This window comes from Lissotriton helveticus, chromosome 3_2 (genome assembly GCF_964261635.1).
Source record: "Lissotriton helveticus chromosome 3_2, aLisHel1.1, whole genome shotgun sequence".
NCBI classification, from domain to species: domain Eukaryota; kingdom Metazoa; phylum Chordata; class Amphibia; order Caudata; family Salamandridae; genus Lissotriton; species Lissotriton helveticus.
The window spans coordinates 381,265,111-381,281,610 of NC_136062.1; the positions used below are offsets into that span (position 1 = coordinate 381,265,111).

Here is a 16,500-nt window from a genome sequence, read left to right on the forward strand (position 1 = left end):
ACAATGAAGACAGGAGCCCGGCTCTAGAAAGCGCTGCTCACTTTGTACCTGGAATATGCAGCAGCCAGCAGGGAGCTGCAAGATAATTACACAGTATTTGTGCGCTTCTGGGAAGCTTCCTGCGTAGGTTGAATGCCCGCGCTATATTAAAAGGCAGCACGGTGAAATATTTTTAATGAATATTTGTGTCAGAGACAGCAAAGGCATTTGAATCATTTTTGTGTGGGAGTTTCTGTGGTCTGTGTGTGTGGTTTCAGTGGCTGTATGTGTGACATTCCACTGCCAAATGTGTGACACTGACTGTTTTTCATTAGTAAAAGCAAACAAGTTCATGGAAAGAGACCTGTAATGGTCTTGAAATGCTGCAAAACTCATAAAATGGAATGTCACTAACCTACTTCTCTTTTCTAAGATGATCGCATTGTAAATAATTGTTGTGCCATGATATTAAACAATAAGCAAATCTTCGGAGGCACTATTTTATTAAAGTTGTATTGGCATATGAAAGACACATGCAGGTAAATACAAAATACAAACTTAATTTATGCGACTCCAGTGCCCACTCAGCACCATCAACCTGCTAAGATTATCATGATCCTATTGTATCAGAGAGAGCCGGCAATGACCCCCAGAATGAACATGAGCGGTATTTATGTGCTTCCAGGAACGGGAGCTCTGTTGTCACCCACTTCCTTTCACAAAAGCCACTCTTCGGAAACCAAATTAAAATGCTGCGACGAGACCGGGTCTCAAAAATTGTTGTAAAACAGAGGTAAATAGCAGCGATAATAGTGTAGTGACTGTGACCCTGTTCTGTCTCGTGTCAAAACATTTCTGCTGCTTCCCGTTCAGAAGCACACTGTGAGAAATCGCTGAGCATGTGCAAAGGATTGCTGATGACACAGTTGTCTATGTGTGTGCGCACGCGTCTGCACATCACAGCCGTGCCGCGAAAGTGAAAGAAAAGACATTTAAAAAAAAAAAAAATGTGTGTGTGTGTCTGTTGTCTGTGTGTGCGCGCGCGTGTGCACATCACTCCCCGTGCCTAACAAAAACAAGGAAGGGCCAAAGAAGAGAAGAGGATAAGCACTAAAAGAAAAGGGGGAAAAGTAGCAGGCAGAGGAAAGGCAGCGCTGGGAGGGGGGATGGGCAACCATGCCAGCATTCCAATTCACGAGCAGATGGTCCTGTTTATGACCTGCGGAGCGCGTGAAGTGGCTGGTGGTAAATGGAATCAGAGCGGCCGCGGTCGCTTTGATGTTCTTGTCTCTTCTTGCTTTGTGGGAGGGGTAGGGGGAGCGGATTCCTGTGGCCTGCGATGTGCACGCGCCTGGCTCACATTAACTGTACGCGATCCGCAGTTGGGTAGACTTTGAAAGCCTTACTATAAATCTCACCCACCATCCCTACGGGATGGCATAGGCGAGACCTAAAAAGAGGATACAATTCAAAGTCATGGTTTTAGTGCATAAAGCTCTAGATGGCTAAGGGGCCAACTTTCTGAGGGAGAGGTTCCATTTTTTTTGTCAAAACTATTTTATTAGCATTTTATAGTATTCGAAAGGCAGTGCAATATTCAGACATTATAACAGGACAATCCAGGCGCACCAGTGCATTGTTAAATTTCACAGATCGGCTTGTTGTACAGTCCTGTGGCCATGTTCACACTAACACATTCTGGCAGTGCATGTGCTGTGCATACACGCAGGGTTGTGCCCCGGAGTCCTCTGGAGTGTTACACGGCTTCCTGCCAGTCCAATTGTGCACGATAACAGAATCACATAATCATGAGGTGAATCCCACTACTGTATACTTACACATAGAGATGACCGTAATCTAACCGTTAATGCAAGCATTCAAACTTTCAAACTATTGCGGCACAACCACAACATGTTATTCATCCCCTTCCGCCGTCCAACGTATTTTCCGGCATAGAACGGGCTGCAGATCGTTTTCTTACTCAGGCCGGTTAACTGGTACAAGCTCCTTAGGTTAAGCTGTGCTTAACATGGGACCTCCCCGTCTTTAAGTAAAAATTAGACTTGGCTTTTCCGACAATCTGCATAGGTGTTATCTATAGGTGCGTTTGATTTAAGCGCCAGGACACTCATGGGAGTAGCTGTGCCCGGTATGAATCTATATAACATAACAGATGTCCTTCACATACCTTGAACTCAGTTAATTTGATGTTGTCAGTTTACTTATTGTCCTGAGAATAATAATTAGAAGTCACATTAGGGGCATTGTCGACTTACATTTGATGTCCTAGTGTGTCGTAATGATACTACCCAAAGAGGACCAATAGATATTAAAAAAAAAAAAAGATTAGGTACACTTCCAGATCCAAAGACTAGATAGGACAATAAGGCACAGCATGTAAACCTAGAAGAGATTTCACGTATACACATTTCCATTCTGAAATGCATTTAGAACAGAAATGACACCTATTAGTGGGAGGTAGGTGTGTGTGTGTGTGTGTAGGTAGATGTGTGTCGCAGTGCGGTTCTCCTTCTATAAAGCATCTGTGTACACAGATGACACTTAATATTGTGGAATAATCATGGTCCTTTCATATCATAATGAAATATATTTATAAAAGTGCCATTTTCAGTCGCAAAAGCAAAACAATTCCTGCAAGGGTGAAGGAAAATAGTAAGCTTCTCAAAATAAAATCAGGGAAGGAGGAAAAACAAACAAGTTGCATGAAGGGAAATCGCCAAACTTAGGCAAGAATACTGGTGCTATGTTGGTACGATATCACTAAATCATCCCCTCGATTTGGAATAAAGAAAGGATAAGCAACACTTAAAATTATTTTTTTATTATAATATTGAAAGTGTTCAGTTATGATGCTCTACATGTACAAACAGAATTATGTTTCTGAATAATGAAGAGTGTCCCGTGACGGAGACATGGCTATGAATAAGGCATCATATGTGCTAGGAAGACGAATAAGTGAACAGCGTGAAAAACTTTGAGCGTAAAAGCCTCAGCATCGTACTTCTACATGTCCACCTACCAGAGTCTCAAAAAATAGCTTTTTACCGGGTTAGTGCATTTAATCTCTCCAACAATTAACGAATTCTTTAAAAAAATCATATCAACGTAATGCATGAATATACAAACAAAAATTAACAAGTAGGCAAGTCAACCATTTTTAGGCAAGCATACAAACAGTTCAGCATTATGCAATTTTGGAAGAGGCCTTATCTAATAAAGAAAACAAACTCTCCGAAATTGAATGATAATTCAGAGAATTGACATGCAACTTGTAGCATCAATTCTTAATTTCAAGCACATAAAGCGTTCCTCAGATTTGAGCTGCTAATTCCACATCTTCAGGAGTTAGTTTCCCAAGTTCCAGGTACTTCCCACCCAAGGCTATTTTAATTACATTAACAATAGGCAACATTAAAAAATAATGGTTTATGGAACGTTTTACACAGAATGTTAGTAATTGTGCAGTTGTTGAGATATCAACCACCACATGGGTTTCACATTTAATAGGACACATAGGCAGAGAAGGTATGTGCAGAAAGGCATAGGTTGAGCACGGAGGTCCTTTCTGTAGGAATCAGGTAATTCAAAGAGACTGAATACACAAGGGGCGGGTTTCAATAGTTTCACCAATGGCAAATGACTGTCCATTTGTTTCACTAACTCAAGTTTTTTGAAAGCCAAGGACACCAATGGCATCACTGGCTAAACTGCAACGTCCAAAACAAGAAGGAGAAGCATTGGGGGAATATCTAAACCTGTGACGCCCAATTAGCCCTTCAATTTAACAAACATCACACCAGACTAAGAGTGAAATAAAATAAGATGTCATCATTTGAATAGAGCAAGAAAATCAGGTTATGGAACTGATCTGATTGCCAATATCAATAGATTGGATTAAAGAAATATTTTAAATACACATTTAGAGTAGAGAGATGCTCCCACAATTGCTTTTGGCCAAAATCTGCACTCCATTACCCTCTAGCCAGGGTAAGTCATATTAGAGAAGCAGTTACAATGGAAATGAAATGTTGTCAGTGTATTAATTCCAGGGTAAACAGATTCTACAACAAGATTCAGTAACGTACGCATCAAACTACCATCTCTAGGCAAATGTTTATTTTTTCTTCGTAGGATGCGATTTTTCAAAAGCCTTACATAGCTATGTATGCATCGCGGCATAACTGTGTATATGATCATTGGCCATCTGCTACATTCGTCATCTTCAGTTTATTCATTAAGTTTCATGGAGGGCGATACTCCAGACGGATCAGGCAGTGCTACTGAGCTCAAAGGTTGGACTTTTCACTTGCAGACAGGTGAGAGGCATGTGGTTGAAAGGTCCGGACTACATTCTAAAAAAAAGGAGACAAGAATGTTCAGATACTGATAAAAGATGAGCAATGCTTGCAATGTCCTTTTGTTTCACCCCGATAACACTTTCATGTAGTTCTATAGGAATTACTTTGGTGTACTTGATCCAAAGAGGAAACCTACTGCAGAATATACCACACAAATCTGCCAATTCTTGCACAAGAGTCAGTGTTCAAAATGGTGTAATTCTAATTATTCCAGCACTTATAATTCATTTTAAACCGTAGCCTTCCAATTGATCCTACAACAAATACCACATAGTGCTGCAATATACAATATGATCCCACTTTTACACAAGATGCGTGTACAGGACATGCAGATCAACAACACAACAGTGAGTTACACAATTACCATTTACTACAACCCTGTCGTGTACAAGGCATTCCCAACCCCGTTCCACATGCATCCTGTGCCCCAATAATCCATGAATAAAAAACTATTTGGAAAAGAGGTCGAGCATGCACTGGGGCCATGGAAGCACTGGCCTGACCTCTTAATAAATAGGGTGAGCTAAGGCATCTTGCAGAAAAAAGAAAATCCCAGACTACTCTAATGGCATCTGTTTTTACCCCTCCGCTGTGGGAGAAATTCCCCCGCGGTGCGGGGGTAGGGGTAGCGGGGGGGGGGGGGTGAGTGCAGCACCTCGGTGCAGTGGAGCTGTGCTCATGATGAGCTGGTCTGGTCACGACCCCACCCACTGATTAATCGCGCGTGGGCGGAAAGGCGCAGTTATGATGAGACCAGCTCGTTATGAGCACAGCGCTACCGTGACTCATGAAGAGCTCGTCTCGAGCACTGAAGGGGTTAAAGGGCTTTACAGACCCATTAATTGGCCATCAGATACAGTTTGAGCAAAAAGAAATGAGACCTGGCGGAGTGTTAGGCCAGCGAATACAGCAGGCCACGCAGAGGAGGTTATACGAAGTTGGCGATAAAGCTACGAAACTGTTGGCATTGCTGGAAAGAAGAGCCAGAGAACGAAACTGGGTAGTGGAAGTTCAGAATACAAACGTGGAACTCTGTGTAAAAGGAGAGAGCATAGCGGTAGCCTTTGATTCCTACTATTAACAGATATACCAATCAACCACGCCCACATTATGGAAGACTGTGCCGAGCATCTGGAGGCGATACACCTACCCACATTAACACAAGACGAGACAGAGGAACTCGATGGGGACATTACAAGTGAGGAAATTTGTGGGGCCATTGGAGCACTCCAGTCGGGAAATGCAGCAGGGCCAAATGGAATACCTGTGGAACTATACAAAGGTGTGGTCACAGTGGTTGCCCCACACATGCTAATATGTTTGAAGAGGCATTAGCGAGAGGCAGTCTATCGGAGAACCAAAGATTAGCAGCGGTTGTGGTCATTCTAAAGTAGGATAAACTACTGGAGAGCTGTTCTTCCTATAGGCCGATATCTCTTCTGAACGTAGAAGCAAGGTCCTGGCCAAGGTAATAGCAAACAAACTTACTAAAGTGATAACAGGCCTGATGCATCCAGACCAATCTGGCTACATGCCAAGTCAAAGTACTAGGCTAAACCTCAGGCGTTTATATGGTATGATGCATGTAACAAAGCTACAACAAGGCCTAAATGCAGTACTGCTGTCACTGGACGCCCAAATGGCTTTTGATTGCAAAGAATGGGGCTATCTATTTGCTATGGCTCCAAATTTAGGGAATGGTTTCAATGGCTTTACACGAACCCAAAGGCCAGGATATGAGTAAATGGCACAGTCTCCAGACAGGTGAGGCTCCACAGGGAAACAAGGCAAAGAAGTCCCCTCTCCCCTTTCCTATTTGCTGTGGCATTGGAGCTGCTTTCGGCGTGGGTAAGAAGAGACCCGATAATTAGAGTCATAAAGATAGAAGAGGAGTTGGAAGAAAGAATTTTATAGAATGCGGACGATATTCTTCTACCAATCTTCTTAGTTTCCGCAAGGGACTTAAAACTTGGCTTTTTCAGCAGTGAATTGAATTTTCCTTTCAGTAAAATTAGCACGCAAGTTCTTCTACTTTAGTCTGTCCCTGAGCGCCGGGAAACCCACTGCTGGTAGCTGTGCGCTTTATAAGTTTAAATAAATAAATAAATATTATTATGTATGCCTCCAGACCATACTCATCCTACACATTTCGGCTTTTTGGTAGCTATTCAGGTACCAAATAAATTGTAGCAGATCCCTAATATTGATATTGGCTAGCGGGGTGCCGAACTTATCGACTCTGGGTAGTATACTCCCTATTAAAATAGATTCAAATACTTCGGAATGATAATCACAAAAATTGAGCACAAATTTAGGGACGAGAATCTGACTCCCAACTACACAGATTACGGAGTGATGTGGCTCACTGGAGAAAATTGCTGCTCTCATTGGTGGGTCGTGCGGCCATCTTTAAGATGATGCCATTACCGCGCTTGCTATATGTATAATTAAACTCTTCATGTTGAATAGCAGTGAGTGTCTCTCAAAAGTCAGATGTAGGACTGCGGCAGTTGTTGTGGGATGGGTGGGGGTGGCGGGGGGAGATACCCGAATAGCACTTAGTAAACTACATAGAGGCCAGTATGATGGGGGGATAGCAAACCTGCATAAGCAGAAATATTATTGGGTGGCACAGCTAGTCACGATAGATCACTTGGTCTTTGTCGCCAGGGAGGAACCGGCATACAGAGTAGAACGATGGGCAATGGGACAGGGAGGGTATATGGAGGTTATATATAGTAAAAGAACTGCGGAAAGATTGCCGACTCGGAGAAGCAACCACATTTTTAGGCTGTGACGGCAGATTGACAGAACGGACCCCCTTGTGGTATGGTGACACACTGAAGGAGGCGCGAGAGTTAAAAGGATTTCATGCATGGACACTCCTAGCCATAGAATCTCTTGGGGACATCTGGAAGGCCCAGGACTTAGTGGAAGACAGACTCCTAATGGACCCCATGGCAGATGATGCAACATATTTAATATGTAGGAAAATAATGCACAACACCCCAGATCCACCTTTAACTCTAAGGGGTCAATGGGAGGATAATGTGGGGACCTAAGAAGAGGACGACTGGATGGAAGTTATACAGAGCCTAACGGAGGTAGCCATTAGGTACCGTTTCAGGCTCATACAACTGAAAATAATACACAGATCATACACAACCAGACTGAGACTATCAGATGGGCAAGTGTGACTCTGCCACATGCATGAGAAACTGTGGGTAGGAGGCCACCTTTCTCCATACGTAATGTAGCTGTCCTGGGATACAGCGATATTGGAAGGGGGTGGTACAAGTGATGTCCAAGGTGGTGGAACAGACAGTCCAGAGGAGGATAAGTGGCACATATTAACCATGTCAGAAGCCATGCAATGGTCTTGTTACCCCAAAGTAAGGTTAATGATAGCCAGTGTAGTGGCAAAGAGAAACATAGCTAGATTGTGGGCCATACAACAGATACCTACAATCAGGGAGTGGAGCATGACCTTGACTGGTGCTGCGCTGCAGAGAAGGTAATTTATCAGAGGAGGGGATGTCCTGATAAATTAGATAAAGTTTGGGGGAGCTGGAGAAATGACAGGAGTGTAGCACCTTAAGGTATGTAGGGAATAACGGGAGACTGGGTAGGGTAGGTTAGGCTTAGAATGGCGTTGTGAAACCAAAGCAGACCATACTTAAGAATGTGTAATCTAGAACTGTTGTGCTACAAGGGAAATGGAGAGAGGGATGACTTCACTGAACTGTAACTGTGCTGTACTGCTATGCATTGTTAAGCTTAATATAATAAAAATAATTTAAAAACATTTAAAAAAGAATCTTCCCCAGGTACCAGACTGGATCTGGAAACTTTTTTCCCCCACAGTAAGTCTGCATGCTGGCAGAAGACACCGAGCAATTTCACAGAGACTTCCTCCCCGGATGTGACATCAGTAGATTCCAGATAACTCGCTTGCCAACGCACTGACGCCAGTACCATCTTTTCTGCGCTTGCTATGCGGATCCGTAACGGGATTCGTGCCATTATTGGGCCCTTCTTCTATTCTTATGTAGGTAACAGTTCGACAACGACATCATCTGGGTTTCAGCCCAGCCGCTCTTGCGAGAGACAGATGTCGATTACGGATCCACAAACTGTCTGTTTATGGTGTCTCTGTGAGCACCATGATTCCATAGACTGCGGTCCTGTAAGCGTCTTCGGCCGAAGGAACACCATATGAAACTCCTTGCGGAACGGCTTTCGGATGAACTGGGCTGTCGTCAGTCTTCCCCTAAGCAGAGAGACAGGTTGAGGAGTCGCTCGGGTGACGAGACATCGCATCCTCATAGGGCGCCGAAGACCCAATGTGCTAAACGTAAGTTGGACGTCGTCTCGCACCCACAGGTATGCAAAGACCTCTCAGGAGACGCCACGCCTCCCTGCATACCTTGGAGTCATGGCAAGTTTTGGCCAAATTAATTAATATTTTTTTTCACTTCAATGATTACTAACCCTCTGCCTCCCTCTAGTGCGCTTTCAAGCCGCACGCATGGAGGTAGGGAGTGTCCAGCTGAATCCTCACTGGTGGTTTTGGCCTCGGTCGCAGCGGAGCCCCGTTAATCCGGTAGTGGATTTGACGCGGCACTGGTGCACGGCCCTACGAGGTACACAGCTTTGGTGTCTCTTCAGCCTGCGATATCAGCGGCGCTGCTCGATGCAGATCCCATTGCCATTTCTGACGTTGTGTCAATGCCGCACTGGCGTCGGGTGCGTCATCTGCAGCGTTGCCTACTGAGGACAATTCTACGGCAGTCCCTATTCGGTCTCCTTCTGGTTTTCCTGTGGGAAATTCTTGTTTTGCAGGCGGGGAGGAGAATGTGTGGCAAACTCTTTTGGGTACTCTGCCCCACCTTCCGTGGAAGATCCTTGGTTTAACTGATCTGGTGGGCGATAGTTTCCTGCAGTCCTCCTCAGCATCAGATTTGCCTTCTCCTCAGGGCATTGCAACAGAGGGCAGTTGCTATTTATCAGAGGCTTCGAAAAGAGCGGCTGCATTTCTAAATTGGCAATTTCCTTCTGTGCAGTTATCCACAGACCCATTGATGCAGGTTCTCCATCAAGGTGGGATGAGAGTTGTTCTGGTGCTACCCTACAAGGACTCCCTCTTCGATATCTTATTGGGGACTTGGGCGCAACCTGTCACAGGGCCTGCTGTTGACCGAGCAGTGGGCCAGTGGCATTATCCTGCCCAGGGGACACCTCTCTGCCTCTTACGACACCCCATCACGAGCGGGCAGCAGGCTGATAGTGCTTCAGCAGACCCAAGTACCCTTGCTGTGGTTTCCCCTAGCAAGGACTCCAGGTGGTTGGATAATTGTGGTCGGAGTCTCTTTTCTTCTGCTAGTGCAGGCTTTAGATATTTAAAAACTACCTGTATTTTAGCCCAATGGGACTCTATTGCACAGCGTCTGCCCTCTCTGTCGGAGGAAGCCAGGCAGGAGCTCCTTCAGGTAACACAGGATGGCAGAAAAGCTGCCAAATTTACTATTATATGCAGTATGGACAGTACAGATTCTGTTGGTAGGATTATGGCTCAGGTTGTCGCGTTACGCAGGCATGCGTGGCTGCAACTGTCAAAGTTTTTGGAGCACATCAAAGACTCTATTCAGAATATGCCATTTGATGGTGTCCATTTGTCTGGGGAGCAGGCTGATTCTGCTACGCGTCTGTTCACAGCTAGCCGACCTGATAAACCACTTCTTAGGTCTACGTAGTTGTATCTAGTTCTGACCTCAGGGCCTCTTTCTGCAGGTCTAAGTTTCAACCTGTTTTTCTCCTGGTGTAATCAGCACCTTTTCTTATGCGAGGAAATAGACTTATCCGTTTCTTTTTAGCCTTGCAATCCTTTCATGGTTATACCTCTTACATTCCACATGCAATGTACAAGTGTGTTTTGCACAATTAGTGCAGTTTTCATTTCTCTCCTAGGTGCAGAATTGCTCTTAAGTTGTCAGTGGCAAACACTGTTTATTCGTATTGTATTTTTTTTTGTTATGTTTATCAGTTTACAGTGTTGTACCATTGCGTATATACTTTGCCCTATGTGGCGTGTTCCTAGTGCACTTTCATTCAGCGTTTCTACCTATGCCCATATTCATTAATGCATGTGCGTACATAAGTCTATATTTCTATACCTAGATATGCATGTTTTACTGCTTACATGTGTGTTTTTATATACATTTATATTCTGTATTTTTCACATGTATGTTGATGATATAATTTATGGGGTCATAGATAAATAAACGTTTTCATTTGCTTCATTCTATGATTAAAGTGCATAAAGCAACAACATTGTAACCACAAATTATTCAATATTAAAACGGTATATACAATTAATGTTTATGTGGTTATATCTCTTTGAAATTGAGAACTTGATATAGGTTGTTATCCTATCTTCTCGGCTAAACAACTTCATACTAATACCATACTTTGGTTTTTCCAATATTAAACAAATGTGACAAGTAATAACTGACAAAATGTTTGTTTTTTTTAGGGGGGGGGGAGGGGGAAGGCGTAGCCCATGATATCCGAGTACTCTAAATAGGTCGTATTCATATCTTATTAAGAATATACATTTATGATAATACCGTATATTCATTTGTCAAATATTGGGCAAGTGCCCCAATTGATTACTGAAAAAATTGCTGGCCAAGTGCCCCATAATATCAGTCTTAGATCATAATTACCCGTGGTACGATTCTAGTGCCATAGAACCATCAGGTAAGAAAAGAAAGACAATTAATAAGCCAAATATACATTTCTCATTAAAAGCTTATAGCAAAATGTTTTTCAAACATCCATACTAATATTATAAAGAGAGAGCCCAAACCTTTGAGGCGGGTAAGCTCAGGAACCACAGCGCCAATCACACACCCAATACAGCATTGGTAAGGACACTTTCAGCAGATGGACATAGGCTATACAGCAGCCCACCATATACATTAGAAGGGTAAAAGCACGTTGGGTGACAAAGTAGTCAGTTGAAAGTAGCACCGGCTCTGAGGTGGGTGTGTGCGTACGATTGGAGCGTGTGAATAGCGTTCTACCCCGTGTACGCCGTCGGGTGACGTATGGAGCGTGTGAACAGCATTCTATCGCGGCGGCTCAGTACGCCTTCAGGTGACGTAGACGCGGCGTGTGGCGTCTCAGTGCATCACGCCGTGTTTTGGATGCAGAGCCCGGGCACGATGTGCACGGCAGGACGGCAAGAGGCGCATATCGCTGGGGCAGACTGTGAGGCCAGAACTTCAGAGCAGGTACACACACGTCGGCGCCTGCACATATCACCGGCGCCAGCACATATCGCTGGGGCGCATTCTAATTGCACACATGTCGGTCATACCCAGACAACGTCGGGACGGACTGCTAGTGGGTTTAAAAAGGACATCAGTTCATTGCCTTATATGTGTTGACAATTCTTCCTCCCCAATGCACAAGTTACTACTTGTGTAACGATATATCTGTTAGAGACATTAGTTAGTGATAGATTCCTTACCTTCGAATATCCCCAGGCGTCAGACTGGATCCGGAAAATTTTGCATAGCAATATCCCTGCGCGCCGGCAGGCGTCGTCCGCGGCTCCGCGTCCGTCGTCGTCTGCGTTAGCGCCGGAATGATGTCTTCGGAGTACTTAGACGCCGCCCATGCACGCTGACGTCAGTTCTGATACACAGCTTTTCCGCGCCAGATACGCAGAGCCATGATAGAACCAACACTGGTGCCATGAAACTAGGGCCCTGAAAGGGGATGACCGTAACCCTAGATATCGGTTCGCAGAACGGGGAGGATGGGTGGGTCAGTAAGGAATCTATCACTAACTAATGTCTCTTACAGATATATTGTTACACAAGTAGTAACTTGTGCATCTGAAAGAGACACGTAAGTGATAGATTCCTTACCTTAGAATAGATACCCCAGCAATACCAACCCTGGTGGTGGGTCTGCGAACCAATAAACACACCAGAAAGTCCTGGAGGACGGAACGGCTAAAGAAGCCATCCCTCCGGACTTGGCTGTCCAGGCAGTAGTGTCGTGCAAACGTGTGCAGCGAGGCTCACGTAGCTGCCTGGCAAATGTCCTGCAAGGGCACTCCTCGGCCCAGGGCAGTGGTAGTCGCCGTGGCCCGAGTGGAATGAGCCCTCAATCCAACAGGGGGCTCCTTCTTAGCCAAGGAGTAACACGCCTGGATACAGAAGATGATCCATCGAGAGATGGTCCGCTTGTGCACCGCCTTTCCCTTCTGAGCGCCTACGTAACCAACAAAGAGTTGGTCATCCACCCGGAACTGGCGTGTGCGATCCAGATAGTAAGAGAGCGCACGTTTTGGGTCCAGACGGTGGAGCCTCTCTTCCACTTTCAAGGGATGCGGAGGCGGAAAGAAAGTGGGCAAGGTAATGGACTGCCCGTTGTGGAAGGCCGTGACAACCTGGGGCAGGAAAGAGGGTCTCGTCCGCAACACAACCTTGTCCGGATGGACAGAGAGGAAAGGAGGTGTAGAAGAAAGCACCTGGAGCTCACTCACTCTCCTGGCAGAGGTGATGGCAACCAGGAAAGCAGTCTTCAAAGTCAGAAGACGGAGAGGACAGTTATGGAGCGGCTCAAAGGGAGCACACATTCGGTAAGTAAGTACAAGATTCAAGTCCCACTGGGGCATCACGAAAGGAACAGGAGGGAACATGTGTGTGATGCCCTTCAAAAACCTATTTACAATTGGGGACTTTAACAAGGAAGGCTGATCAGGTAGCCTTAAGAAGGCAGAAAGGGCAGAAAGGTACCCCTTGATAGCGCCCAGAGCAGAGCCCTGCTGGTCAAGAGAAAGAAGGAAGAGGAGAACCTCAGAAAGGGGTGCAGAGAGTGGATCCACAGCCTTTGCTGTGCACCATGCCACAAATCTGTTCAACCTGCAGACGTATACCGACTTTGTGGAGGGACGCCTGGCTGCCAGAATGACATTACAAACTTCAGGAGGCAAGTCAAATGGCCTCAACTGCCACTGCTCAATCTCCAAGCTTGTAGGTGGAGACTGGACAGGTTCGAGAACCGTCCCCTGCTGCGGCGACAGAAGGTCCTCCCGAAGAGGCAGACGAATCGGGGGATCGACTGACATCCTGAGAAGCTCGGGATACCAGTATCTTCGTGGCCAGTCCGGAGCCACAAGGATAACCTGGGCCCGGTCGCGCCTGATCTTCTTCAGCACTCTGGGCAGAAGTGGTATAGGCGGAAAGGCGTACAATAGACCGCAACTCCACTCGCGTCGAAAAGCGTCTCCGAGCCAGTGCCGCCTTGGAAATTCCAACGCGCAGAACTGATGACATTGCGCGTTCTCTTCTGTGGCGAATAGATCTAACCAAGGCTCTCCCCACTGCTGAAAGAGGCCTTGCGCCACGTCAGAGTTCAGACGCCATTCGTGATCCTGCACTGTATAGACCTAGGGAAGACTAGGCCTGCAGGTTGCTCAACCTTGGTCCCTAAGGCTTCAGATATGTAATCTCCTTATGTTTGTTAAGCATTAATCATACAGTAAACATAAATTCGTTCAAAAATACTTTATTCGCATCTTTCTCTATTTTACTAAATCCATGATTCTCAAAAAATATTTTGATAACGCATAATTTTTCACATCATATATTTCCAAAATGCTTTTGTTTTTGATCAAAAACATATATATAATATAATACAATCAATTCACAAATAATGATTCCTAAAACCCCCAATGCATTTCGGGTTGCGTAGAACCCTTCTTCAGGGGTTACAGATTTTGCAAATTACTGTCTTGTGTTTCTTCTTTGTTTCGCTTTCATTCCACGAAAGGGCACTACAACATAAATGGTGCCCATTTACAATGCAATTTTGTTCTAAATTATTTCTGTAAAAATAGCACTTCTACTAAAATCAAAGGTGAAAGAAATAATGCAATAAGCCAGAGAGTGCAAGAACAAAATAAAGGAAAAAGATTAAAAGAAAAAGAATAAAAAAGAATAAAAGGAGAAGAGAGGTGATGCCCCAGTGTGTAGAGGCTTGTGATCCACATGAGTTATTATCCATAGTTTGTGTTCTCCTCTTAGTGCTCCCAGTATTTGTGATCCATCATGCACCGATGGCTGAGTTCGTCCGCCCTGGCATTCAGAGAACCTGCCAGGTGTTGAACCACCAGGGTCACGCCTTGATGTTCCAGCCACTGCCAGAGGCGCAGAGCCTCCTGGCAGAGTGTCCACGACCCCACCCCGCCCGGTTTGTTGCAGTACCACATGGCGGTGGTGTTGTCCGTGAACACCTGCACTACACTTCCCCAGACATAGGGGAGGAATGCCTTCAGTGCTAGACGGATCGCCCGCAGCTCCAAAAGATTGATATGGAGCCGGGACTCCGCCGGAGACCAGAGGCCACTGATCTCCGCCTCTCCCATGTGGCCTCCCCAGCCCTGGAGGGACGCGTCCGTCACAACCACAAGCTCCGTGTGGGGTAGGGAGAGGGATCTGCCACTGACCCAATCGCGGTCCGTGAGCCACCACTGCAACTGTATTGCAGTGCCCTCCGAGATCAAGACATGATCGGACAAGTTGCCCTGATGCTGGGCCCACTGAAACTTCAGGTCCCACTGCAGAGCCCGCATCCGCCACTGGGCGTGATGCACCAGAAGGAATGCAGGAGGCCATCAGCCCCAGAGCCGCAGCGTCAACCTGACTGAGACTCCGGATACAGGCTGAAAGATCGGAATCAGAGCCTGAATATCCCGAACCCGCTGTTCGGGAGGATAAACCCGAAACTGCGCCGAGTCTAGAACTGCTCCGATGAAGAGGAGCTTCTGAGAGGGACACAGGTGCGACTTCGGCACGTTGATGGAGAACCCCAGCAAGTGCAGGAGGTCGGCCGTAGTCTGGAGGTGGCGGACGACTGTCTGGGGCGAGCCCGCCTTCAACAACCAGTCGTCGAGGTAGGGGAAGACTGTCACCCCTAACCTGCACAGATGAGCTGCGACCACCGCCATCACTTTCGTGTACACCCGTGGGGCGCTGGTAAGGCCGAAGGGGAGCACGGTAAACTGAAAGTGCACGTGGCCTACCGTGAACCGCAGGTAACGCCGGTGGGCCGGCAGGACGGGGATGTGAAAAGAAGCGTCCTGCAAGTCCAACGCTACCATCCAGTCTCCAGGGCAGCTAAGACCTGAGCCAAAGTCAGCATCTTGAACTACTCCTTCCGGAGCAAGCCGTTGACGTTCCGTAGGTCCAAGATAGGGCGTAGGCCGCCTTTGCCCTTCTTGGGTACCAGAAAGTAGTGGGAGTAACAACCACACCCTACTTCTGGCCCAGGAACGCGTTCGATGGCCCCCTTGGCCAAGAGGGCCGTGACTTCCTCTTGCAGAAGTTGCAAGTGATCCCCCGACACACGGTGGAATTGCAGTGGCATGGCTGGAGGGGTCTTCTCGAAGGGGAGGGAGTAGCCTCTTTGGACGATTTGCAGCACCCACCTGTCAGACGTGACAGTGCGCCAGTGGAAGAGGTGATGGCGTACCCTGCCCCCCACTGGTGTCACATGGGCCTGAAAACACGGACTAGGAAGGTTTTGAGGCAGGTGCTGCGGAGGGAGGTGTGGACTGGCCTCGCCGTTGTCCCCGACCGCCGCCACGGCGGTTTCCACGGCCGCTACCGCGCTGTTGAACATTCTTCGGTGCGTGGCTGGCCGCACGTGTGGGGGCGCCCCTTTCGTGGCCACGAAAGGAGCGAAAGGCACCAGATTGCTGGCGTGTGGCCAAGAGGCCCAAGGACTTGGCCGTAGCCCTGGAGTCCTTAAAACGCTCAAGCGCATGGTCTGCCTTGTCGCCAAAGAGGCGACGACCATCGAACGGCATGTCAAGAAGAGTGGCCTGGACATCGGCCGAAAAGTTGGCGGACCTCAACCAGGCGTGGCGTCGAACCGCCACCGTTGTTGTCATCGCCCTGCCCAGTGAGTCCGTGGTATCCAGCCCACACCGGATGGAATATGGCGCTGCATCTCGGCCCTCCACCAGGGCTTGGGCGAGTTTAGCCCGGACCTCCTCCGGACATTGTGGCAGCACATCCGCGACCGTGTCCCACAGGGTGTGGGTGTAGCGGCCCAAGAGGCA

The 16,500-nt window shown here is 46.8% G+C and overlaps 1 protein-coding gene across 1 annotated transcript in view; it reads right to left on the reverse strand.

Annotated features, from left to right (window-relative positions):
* Nucleotides 1-2,805: 2,805 nt before the first annotated feature.
* The window catches only part of LOC144826011 (catalase), a 234,292-nt gene continuing 220,597 nt past the window's right edge, over nucleotides 2,806-16,500 (reverse strand). Inside the window, exon 13 of the mRNA XM_078684250.1 lies at nucleotides 2,806-4,352. Within this exon, the coding sequence (XP_078540376.1) occupies nucleotides 4,287-4,352 (66 nt within the window). The 3' untranslated portion in view covers nucleotides 2,806-4,286. The remainder of the gene's footprint in view (nucleotides 4,353-16,500) is intronic.